Here is an 11,659-nt window from a genome sequence, read left to right as displayed (position 1 = left end):
GCAAAATCCTTTAATTCAAATCTGTATTTCAAAATCACTGTATACTCGTTTGAAAATATACATATAAATATGTGCTCATTCATTAAGGTCTCATGGCAATTAATGTGATTCATCCTTTTTATTTAACTTCCGCTCATTAAACAATATTCTACGATATTTTGTTGATACTTACATGAAGCATGGTTTCCATATTTCACTTTTTTTGCAGCTTCCAAATTATGATTGAGCAAATGAAAAGTGAAAATAGCTTGAAGACGTGATCCCAAAATAACAGTTCAAACAGCTCAAATAGAAGATTCATTAAGTTTGAATTGAGTCAGTTTATTTTTATCGAAAGAAAAGGAGTAATTCCTTCAAATAAAACCGTGAAAAATAAAAAAAACACTGCATACATTAATTGATAAATATTGAAAAGGAACGAGGAAAAGGGTGAAAAGACTTTTGGACTTAGCAATAAAGATGAAACCCATTCGAAAACGCAATCTTTATTTATTTGCTCTTTTTTTGACTTGTGGTCGAGTGATTATCGTACAGAGAGTGTGCCGCACGACCGCGTGCAACGCGGCTATATCAACCTGTACACACATTCAATCGGCGCAACTCCGTGCGACAGTCACGCGCTCGTCGTTTTCTTTTATACACAATTATAATTTGGCTAAACATACACATCGTCATTGAGAAGGAAAATCGAACGATCGAAGCGCAGAAGAAAGGCTCTCGTGCGCAGACGCTTCACGCGCGTACGAGTAGCCGCCTCTTGCTGTCAACTCCGCTGAGAACGACGTCGATAAACATACGAAAGTCTGGAAAGATTAGTGTCGGGCGAGCGAGGCGCGATTTGCGACGCGCCGAGCGATCTCATCGCGACTCGCTTCGCCCGCGAACGCTACTTCGTACGCGACACCGATAGTACACTATTTAACTGCATATAAACGTACAAAAACAGATTCCCTTCTTACTGTCGCTCGATCGCCGTGCCGTCGCACGGCGCTCTGTTTTCACTTCCGTCCCGGCGAACGCTGCTCTCTCGCCATCATTTATCTTTGAGCGTAAAGGCGCGGACGACGGCAAAAACAGGTGAACAAAGCCGACGGTCGATCGGACGCAGAGAGGGTCAACGCGAAGCGAGGAAGCGAAAGAGCGAGAGAGCAGTCTTCGATTGGATTTGCCTTGGCGCTCGCGGCGGACGTCCAATTATCGCGCCGCGGAGCCAATCTTTTGCGCAGCGGAGGCTCTCGTTCTGTCGCAGAATTAAGTATGGCTACACTCATTAAAAAGTGACGCGCGCGAGATCAATATTGTGCTTCGGTAATCGTTGTCCGCTTTTACTTTTACTTTTCATTTCTCTTCGCTGTATTGCTTGTCATTGCTTCTCTCGCGTCGCGCACCCAAATTCACGATAAAATTCCACATAGTAATCGTAAAAAAATTCACATTCATAGTTTTTTCTTTTAAGAAATTCAGGAATCTACTTTAAACGCCTGCCCCGCGTTGTCGTAAAGACGCGCGCGTTATTACCTGTTGCGCCAAACCTCTTTAACAAGCTTGTTTGTCCGCGTGCTTTGTGCTCGCCAGCCGCCAAACAACATTTTTCGTCCTCCTGGCGTTTCGCCGACTAATCGCGCGCTTCAGCCCCCGCTCGCAGTCGGCGGCGCGTTGCGCTGCGTTAAACGCCGCCTGTATATAAAAATCAAAAGTTACCCCCGTACAAAACATCGCGTGACTTAATTGATAATTAAGGTATATAGCGCGCGGCTAAACAACGTGTTCCAGTTTCCGAAAGCCCCTCGCCCTCTGCTAATATTGCTTTACGACCCTTTTACAAGTCTCGCCCGCGTCGGCTGACCTTCTTCGAACCTTCGAATTTCACGCGCGACCGAGATGAACCCTCCCACTCCCTGTCTCGAGCCAAGTTGCCACCGACTTTGTCGATTTTTCAAGCTTTAACGCCCCCCTCCCCCTCCCCCGCTTCCTCCCTTGTCGACCAATCAAACCAGCCACGCGTAAGGGTTATTTGTTTCTGGGAACGAATAGAATAGGAGTGTAAGTTGCGCGCTCGCGCGTGTAAAGCTATCTGATACGCGCGCAGGGGTGAGTCTAGTTGGTAAGAACGAGGCCGAGTTGGCGAATTGCCGGTACTCCCTCGATGCTTTCTATGTTTTTTCGAGGGCTTGTGACCCACTTTCATCCCTCTTTTTCTTATTTCGAGTTTTGATCGATTACACCGTTTCTCGAAGTTCCTTTAGTTTTCTTTTCTGTTCTTTTTCTTTTTTTTCGGGAATCTCTATTCTTTTTCGCGGAAAAGTTGAACTTTCGCTGCAACTACTTGTTGAACATCAAAGTGATTATCATCGAGGCAGGTGTGTACGTGTGTGTGTGTGTGTGAGAGAGAGAGAGCTCACGCGTAAATGAATCAGACGGTGGTTATACAAGAAATAAATAAAAAGTAATTATTTGTTCAAAGTGCATTATATCTATTAAACGAGATTGAAAGAAAGAGAGGGAGAGAAACCAATAAAAATGTAACTTCTTAGCAGCCGGACATACGAGGCGAAATTTTTAAACTGCACGAGCAGTGGTAACGAGTGTCAGTTGTCGGACAGAAAGAATTACAAAAGAGAGAGAGAGAGAGAGAGAGAGAGTGGTCGGATGAAATACTCGTTTAGCGTTACGCGCGTCGCAGGGAAGTAACGCAAATTAGCCCTAAATCGTGCGATACGAGCTAACTTGCGGCGTGCGCATTCGCCCCATTAGCCAATTACAGTCCGTGCGTTTTATACATTGCATTATTCGAATTACACGAGCGCAGTTCGCCACCCGGCCTCCTCAATAATTCAGCCAGTCTGGCGCGAGCGCGGTGCACAACTTGGCATAGTCCAACTGCAGTCGAATAATTGAGATGTCCGAGGGGTCGAGGGAGTCCATAACGGTCTTTAATCCAACGTTTCGACCCATTAGCAAGGCTGAGCGTTGCTTTCCATATTCGGAGGGGGCGCAATCTCGGCCCGCCAAAGTTGTCCTAGCCAGCGGCACGGATCCGTCACTTTAATGGCGCCAACGTCTCTCTCGCCTCGATTGGCGTGCGTGTGTCCCGCTGATTCATCGTTGTCGGCTTATCTCTACTGCTCGTTCGATCGGCTTTTCTTTTCCCACGTTCGGTCTCGCTCTTCCGCCGTTTCGCTTGACTAGCCTCGAGCTGATACGACGCACGCGCTCTAGCGACATTTGGATATACGCGAGTGGCGTGTCTGCGTGTGTGACTAGCGATAATGACGAGAGAGAAAGAGAGAGAGTTAACCATTTGATTCGTATCATTGGTGTACGAGACATTAAAGTATTAATCGCTACTGAGAATCGAGTGGGACACAAGCGCTCGCGCAGCGATACGGTTTTTATAACAATGCCAATTTGGCGTATGCGCGACGTACTGTCGGCGAGCGTTCTTGCAATTGAGTCTTCGATTTGCCGTCTAGGAAAGTGGAAAGTTAGATATTTCGATAGTCGAATGAGAATCAGGATAATATCGCGTCACGATGATTAATTTGGGGATCGAACGCGCGCATCTCTCTCTCGGACGGAGGTTGAATTTCGCGCTCCACCCACTGCGACAATTAGTCGCGGCCAAACGCTAGCAAAAACAGCAGCGCGGCAGCGTCCAGTTGGCAAATTCCGGCGCGATGAAATAATGGCGAGTAACGTACGGTAGCGCGCTCCCAAAGACGAATCCTCCGCGGATACGATAAAAGATTGTATCCGGCGCCAAGCGCTAACGAAAATAGGCAAAAATCAGAGCATGAAAAATTTACAACCGCGCGTTTGGTCGCGATGGGGGAGGGCGCTTGCGAGGAGTGAGCTTTCAAAAGCTCTCTCTCTCTCTCTCTCTCTCTCTCTCTCTCTCTCTCTCTCTCCCACGGGATGTTTGATCAATAGGTAGGCGCGCGCGAGCGAGAGTTGTAAGATCGATGCGTGCTACGTGTGTGTGCGCGCGCGCGCGCGCTGTCGAAAAGGGAAATTTCTTTTGGCTTTTTCCGCGTGGAAAGCCTATTTCGCAGATTCCCACGAAAAATCGGATTACATCCCTATGCGTATATAGATCGAGAGAGACTCTACTGAGAAGATTGCGGAATATATGCATAATTCTATATGTAGATGAATGGACACGTCGTATATATGCAGTTAAACAATTTCACGCGCGAGATACTTTAGAGCGCATCCGTCCCTCGAAGACGAAAAAAAAAAGAGAAAGCAAATGTCCTCGTAGACTAACAACGGTCGAGAATTGACTGAACGCGAGAGCTCTTTTTTAGCCATCCCGGCCGCCAACAGTTTGTTTTTGGATCCTCTTCTACCTTTTTCCGTTTCGCGAAGAATATGACTTTTTTCTTCAGCTTGATCGGATGAGAAAACACATATCTTTCTATTTACACGAGCACGATTAGATTTTTCTTTTCTATATAAAAATAAGAAAATAACGAGATTAAAACTCTTGGAATTTTTTGGAGCGGTAACAAGTGAGGAGACGAACGCATATGCAAACCTTCCTTCTATTTTTGGCGAAAGTATAATCTACGCGTTCGAATTTCGTTTGATCTGAAACACGGGACTGACTGTTTTTTTTTGTCTTTGGTTTTCAAAGAAGAAAACTGAGCTGTCTACTGTTTTTTCTTTGTTTTTTTTTCTCATTTTCATTTTTCTTTATCGACACGCCATCGTTATATACAAACAAGTAACAAACGCGCTTATGAGTAATAAACAAGTAGCTTCGTCTAAAGCTTTCGTCCCTCTTCCGTGTGCCTCGTTTATTGTAAAATACACCGACAAAAAATGAAGGAAAACGACATTGAAACATGCTATCGCTTTTAATTTATTTCCTAGAGATTTTTTTAGTTTTCGTGTTTATTTGTATGTCCGTTCCTAATTTAAATACTGCCTCGAGACTTTCGTTTTTCTTTCAGCTTTCTTTGTTTATGTACGCATCCGCTCGATCCGTACGCACATATGGGCTTAAGTGTAAAGTTTTTGCATTTAAAATTTCTTACTATTTACACATTACACGTGTGTGTGTGTGTGTGTGTGTGTGTGTGTGTGTATATAATATTTAATAAAATCTTTTTTGTTATATCTATACATGCAAGATCGTAGAATATAAATATTGTTTTCGCAAGTATGCCTTCAAAGAATCATGTATACGCACAATGTATATATTTATATAACCATTTTTTTATCGTCCCAAGCCCACATCCCCGACTTTGTACATCAATTGATATGTATGTGTATTAAATATTACAACAACAAATGATCGTTACGAAAAAAGTTGCGCAGGCCGTTACCGCAATATTGCAAACTATAGCGATATGCGTAGCGAGATTCTGCCACTTTGAACTGTCGACACGCGCAGTTATAACGATATGGATATCCTTTGATGTGGTCCTACCGTTGCATTAATGCGCGCGGCCGGGGCAAACAGCTACATATTGAAATCGGGAAAATTTATGCCCACGAGTTTGATCATTTTGCGTCTCCGTTTCCAAAGCTAATGTCTTTTTAATTACCGACTGCCGGTCGACCGGCCAGCGTTGATCACATTATTGCCTGATTCCCATTCGACTGCGATACAGTCCTTAACAGACCGTCTGTCTAATGACGGTTTGTCGCTTCTTTTCGTAGGGACTCGCATTACCTTAATTCGCACTTGGACTAAGTATCCTATTATCGGCCCGCGCGCGATTAGGCGAATCTCTGATATGTTCCGTTTCGTTGATATCACCAATGTTTCATCCTTAGTCTACGTGCCCTCGACTTTCTTGGAATCGAGCGCGCGATATGTAATTTGATGATAGTCACGTATAAATTAATCGTTAAAATTATAATAACAAGTAGTTTCGTATTCTCGACGAAGATTTACTAATAGATCTATACATATACATATATATATATCCACATAACTTTTTGATTTCTAACGAATGCGTGAGCATTGATGGATAGGTATTTGTAACAATCAATAAAAATTTGGTTCAGAAGTGACAATTACATAGTCGATAATAAACGTGTTGTTCAAAGTTGAACTATATTTTTGAATGAGCCAATAGGCGCCATAGAATATTCAAGTAGAATATGACATGCGAAAGGAAAAAATTAACTAGCGCAAGGTGGGCCGTCTCTTGGCCATGAAACATTTTTGCGAGCGTTTGACAAGTTGCACTAGGCCGAACCTAAGCGTATACGAAAACTCGCGTGAGCCCGGAAAGAAAGCAGCGCGCCGAAGGAACGCAATAAGAAAGTTTGCGCCATCTCGCGAAATAAAACACTCGAGCGGGCGAGGGAGAGCAAGCGACGAGAGCCCTTCCGGAGTTTCGCGAACGCTCGGCGTTCCGGCGGATCCTCTTCCGGAACGACGCGGAACAAAGACAACGGCCGCCGGACGATTGGCACATCGGGAGCGGGAAACTTGTCCCGACGATAGCCGCGTTGATTGGGGACTCGTTAATGCCGAAAGCCGGAGAGTTTGCTCGGCGCGTAACGAAATTATCGAAGGGCAAAGTAGAGACGGCGGCACCAGTAGCGCACATACATAACAAGGTTGGCTCAGCCACCGCTGACTTCTCTTCGCTCTTCGCTGATCTTTCCGAGTGAGGAAGCTCCACGAGAGCTAATGGAACTTTCAGAGCGACGTTATAAACAAAGTTGACGAGTTAACTTTGAAGCCCTGCTGCCCACCCCATTTTTCCCCTTCTTCTTCTTCTTCTTCTTCTTCTTCTTCTTCTTCTTTGCCGCGCGCCGCGACTTTTCTTCCTCTCCCTTCCTCTTTTCCGAGCGAGTTTGATTCCAGTTTGCTCCCGGAGAAGGATCTTTGAGGCGCGACGTCGCGCCGCGCGAGGACGCGAGGCGCAACGTCGCTCCTACGCAAAACATATACTTCTCGTTTTGATTCATCGCTCGCTGCAAAAGTTCCATGCCGAACAAACGAAAATAGCGTACCGGGAAAGTTTGCCGATCCATCGCGTCGACGGTACTATGGCGTACTTGCTTTCATCTTAGCTTCTAGTGATATGTTGATTCGATTGAACGTCCCGTTGAGACATCGACTGCTCAGTTTTCCCATGATACGCGCGCATCGGGATTTCAAACGAGCATTCCGTGAACCACGCACACGTGTCGCGCGCCGTGTGATCGCGGGAATGGCGCCTGCTCGAAGCTTCTCGCGCGCTCAAATTTACGATTTCCTCGGGAGTGCGTGCGACTTCTTTTGGCTCGACGCTCGCAGTCGTCTCTCTCGTCGTCGACTACGAAGGAACAGCGTCCGTCGATCGAGGATTTGCGAGCGTCGTAACTTACGCTGCCGCCGATTCTCTCTGCTTGCTGTCCACGTGTTTACGCGGAGATCAGGTTTGTTTGTCCCGCTCGATTTCAATATTGCCGCGCGCGTCATAGGCTCGCTGTTCACGAGCGTGTTTGACCGGAAAGAAAACCAACTCGTTTTTGTTTTCGCGAATGGCTTTTACCCATCGGACAAATATTGAAAAGAGCTCGAGAAGCGAATATCGGATTTTTTTCGGTCGCTCGTCAAACATTCTTTCTCTATGTTTTTTTTGTTTTTTTGTTTTTTGTTTTTTTTTTTTTTTTTTTATTTGGCACAGTTTCCTTCTTTCTTCGCGTTTTTCAATCCTCCCGAGCTACCAACTGATTTTTCAGCTTCGACGCGGAGAAACCGCGGTCGGCGATCAACGTTCGCAGCGAAGCTACGCGCCAAGGAATTCCATTTAATATTCATTAGTCGTGTCGGAAACATACCGACACGGTTTGAATTCTACGGCAGACGAGAGAGATAACGCTCGCGTAAAAATGTCATTTACAATTGAACCCACGCTAGCGTCATTTGTCATCGCAAAGCCAACGACATCTCGCTGCTGAGCAGCATTTAGTTTCGTATATAAACGGCTCATCAATCATCGCGAAAAAAAAAAGCAAAAACAAAAAAAAAAATATCGATAGCAATGTCGTTTAGCGCCACGAGAAATCGCACTGACACCTGTCGCGATATCCATCTCTTCCCCACGTGGATGTTTTTATTAATGTCACGAAAAAAGAAAAAGTATTCCCTCACACTCCGTTGCGCTAGGAACTTTAACTTCGAGCCCCCATTCCACGAGCACGCGCGCCTTGTTTTCCGGACTGACTTCGGGGCAGCAGATCGTCGCTTTTGTCTCGTTATGTCCTCCGAGCGAAATGAACCGCGACTATGTTAAGCGTATGATAACGATAAGCTTATCAACAGTCTTGTTACTTTTGTGTATTATTTATAACTTTGTGTGTTTTTATTAAATCACAGACGGGTTCTTCAATGCGTCGACTGACCTGTCGTCCTTCTATACATCGTAAGCTCGCGTTTCGTACGATAACCCATTTCTTTCTTCCTCTTTTTGTGCTGACGAGTCAATTATAAATTTGTACTTGCGTATATTTGAGTGGCGATGGGTGATTTGTGCATAGGTCAGGCGGCCGAGACTCTTGCGCCGATGAAAACAGAAAACGACGTCGACGGTCAACGCGGCGTCGTTTACGCCGGGCTATCCGGCAAATTGGATAATGCTCGGCGAGCGCGCTGCTTTCTGGCGGACGCCGAGTTTCGTTATTTTGACAGCCCTCTTTTGGAAAGAAGCGCGTCGACTACACCATTCGTACGAATCGCCCAGAACGTTTGCGCAAGCTTTACCGTTTAGGGGCTTGGGGATGCGCAATTATTGGAACAGAACGTTCGACGTAACGTTTAGTTGGTCGGTTACTCGGCTTCGAGCTCAATTCAGAGGCGAGCGTCGACACGTTCAAAGTATTACGTACGTATATTCGATCACACATTCATACCATAAGTCGTAGTTGGTCGAACTGAATATTTCATTACTCGACGCGAATATCGTTATAGAGTTCTTTCCTCTGATTCCGAGTCTTATTTTCATCGAGAAACCAATAGCTCCGTCGACGAATATCCGACGAAACCGTCGTGTGAAACCGTCGTTTGAAACCGCCGTTTGCCGCGGCACCGGATCTCGTCGATGTATTCTGCTGCCGAGAACAAAAAGGAGAGCATATCCGGTAGCGTCGTCAGTGCAGGGTTAATTCAATGAGCGTCGAAAAAGTTGCTACACGGCGCAAGAGTTTGCCGCGTGAAATCTGCACGGATATCAGCATAATGCGCAGCGGCGACGGTGGCGGCTTCAAATTGGTCGGAAAGTTGCGCCGGGAAGACGCGCGCTCGGCCTAATTGTCTCGCTCTGCCCGCCGTCGCGCGCAAATTAATTTGCCAAAGCCGCGTAATTGCAGATGGCGCGAGCTCGGGGATTACATTATCAGTCGTGCGGGGGACGAGCTGCTGCTGCCGCGTCACTCGGGCGCCCGGGCGTCCCTTTCGCCCATCCACCGCCACACTCCGCTGCGCGAGGCAGCGCGGCAAGAAGAGCGGCAATCGAGGTTGACAGGTGGAGCGTGCGCGCCGGACGCCGATCGGGTGCGACGACCGATCGCGACCGCGGCGCCGCGCGGCTCGCCGTCGAAAAATCGTAGCGCGCTACGTTGATCGCGGCTGCCTTTGGTTCCCGAGTCAAAGTGTGGCGGCGACGAGGCCGACGCGCTGCCCGGACGCGCGCTCAGTGTGCGATGCATGCCGTACGCTGTACAATAATAATAGCTTAACGATTAAATGCCATAACAACGTTTCCAATGTGGATTAGAAAAATATTTAATCTTTTACAATGCAACTAGACTTTCCATCTACGCGTTTACGTACTTTCCTCTTTCCCGGACCAATATGATCCATCCTTCTCCCTCGCACACTCTCGTTAAACAGTTGTGTCGACATTTAGAGCGCGCACGGCGGTCCGGAGTCTCCCTTATCCCCTGGCCAACGTCTCTTTTCCGGCTGGTGAGCTATCCGATTAAGAGAGAAAGAGAGAGGCTAGGAAAAAAAGCCGCCAACGTCGCAGCCCTTTGACGGTAATTTTCAGTCTCAAAAGCGCATGCATGTACACACGCGCGCGCGAGTTAATCGAGCGATGAGGCGCTCTCTCCCTCTCGCGCTCTCACAGATGGCGGTTTACGCGTGGAGCGCGCGATTTTTTCTTTCGCCTTTTAGAGCGCCGGCTTCAAAGATGCCTCGGCTCTGAGACGCAAAAAGGTAAGCTCGCACTCGGCGAGAGACACAGAGAGAGAGAGAGAGAGGAGAGGAGAGAGAGAGAGAGAGAGAGAGAGAAGGTTTGATCAAAGTCGTTCGCGTTGCGATATCGTTCTGGATTCCCGCTGGCCGTGCGCATTTCAGATTTGCGCGGTAAATTAATTTGCCCGAGTCATAATGGCTCGTCCCCGCGAGGGAAGCCCACGGAAAAGCAAACAAATAGAGCCCCAGCAGCCGGCCGGCTCGTAATTAGTTTCGCGAAATTGCACGGCAGGCGGGGGCCTTCCATTGATTTCCGAGGCGCCGCGGAACAAAGGGGCCGGAGATCGACGCCGCGCTCCCCTCGCGGCTGGCGGCCGGCAAGGATTCCGGGCGGCGCGAGGCGGTGAGGGCTTCACTCCTCGGGCCAGCCGAGATCCTCGCCGACGAGGTCGTAGAAGCGGCGGTTGTGCTCGCCGAAGAACTTGCGCAGCTTGGCGACCACCAGCGGGTTGACCCGCGGGTGCCTGCGGCCCTTCGTCTCGCGCAGGCACTTGCCCTCGGTGTCGCTGCGTATGCAGTAGAAGCCCTTGGTCTGGTTGAAGTAGAAGTGGTGCCTGCCGATGTAGGGCTCGAGGCGCAGGAAGCTCTCGATCCTCTTGAGCTGGGGCAGGGGGTCGTCGATCAGCTGGTCGCCGTTCACCACCAGCATCTGGCGCCGACTGAAGACCGCCAGCCACCTGGCCATGTGCAGGTGGTAGGTCGATATGGCGATCGGCCGGTAGGACTCGTTCACGCTGCCGTCGGCCCTCAGCGCCAGCTCCTCGAAGCGGCGCTCGCGGGCAGGCGCCGCCGGCTGGCCGCCACCGCCGCCGCCGCCGCTGCTGCTGACGTTCGCCGACGGCGCCGTCGCCGCGTGGCTCTTCAGCTGCGCGTAGTCCGAGATCGCGCGGGTCACTGGCTCGCGGACTATCAGCAGCAGCCGCACGCTCGAGTTCATCGCGTAGATGCGCTCGGGTACCTGCATTAGCATCGGCGTCGTTCAGTCTCTCCTCGGCGGCTGGCCGCTCGCAGGCAGGTGCGAGAGTCCGCGGCCGGCGCGAGACTTTGCCGGGCGGTGCATACGTACGCGGAGTGCAGCGAGTGCTTGCCCGTGGAGAAAATCAGGTGCACTGTGCAGGTCGCTGTTGCGACGACATTCACTCCGGTGCGCCATCGTCGATTCGCGCGCGTGCGCGCCGCCTGTCCGCCGTTCGCGCGGGATTCTGGACTTCGTTTACGGAACACACCTGCTAATGAGCTGCAGGCGCCGAGTCGCTTGCGCGAGCGCACGCTCACTTATTCATCGATTTCATCGACGCTGCGACCGATGTGCGCGTATCTTTTATTTATTTGCTCATTTATCTATTCGGTTAGTCGGAACAACAGGTTACTTTCGCGAAATTTCATAATTTACGAGCAGCGATAAACCATCAATTCAATCTTTCAATTATGATGCTGATCGTCGGCGACCGA

The 11,659-nt window shown here is 48.7% G+C and overlaps 1 protein-coding gene across 2 annotated transcripts in view; it reads right to left on the bottom strand.

Annotated features, from left to right (window-relative positions):
• Positions 1 to 475: 475 nt before the first annotated feature.
• LOC131668803 (heparan sulfate glucosamine 3-O-sulfotransferase 1) overlaps positions 476 to 11,659 on the bottom strand; it is a 28,043-nt gene continuing 16,859 nt past the window's right edge. For both annotated transcript variants that reach the window (XM_058943244.1, XM_058943245.1), the window contains one exon: positions 476 to 11,165. In XM_058943244.1, coding sequence (XP_058799227.1) covers positions 10,560 to 11,165 — 606 coding nt within the window. In that variant the 3' untranslated portion in view covers positions 476 to 10,559. The remainder of the gene's footprint in view (positions 11,166 to 11,659) is intronic.

This window comes from Phymastichus coffea, unplaced genomic scaffold (assembly GCF_024137745.1).
Source record: "Phymastichus coffea isolate CEN01 unplaced genomic scaffold, Cenicafe_Pcof_1.1 PCOF00083, whole genome shotgun sequence".
Taxonomy (NCBI): domain Eukaryota; kingdom Metazoa; phylum Arthropoda; class Insecta; order Hymenoptera; family Eulophidae; genus Phymastichus; species Phymastichus coffea.
Note: the sequence above shows the minus strand (reverse complement) of the source record. Positions and strands in the feature narration are given on the sequence as shown.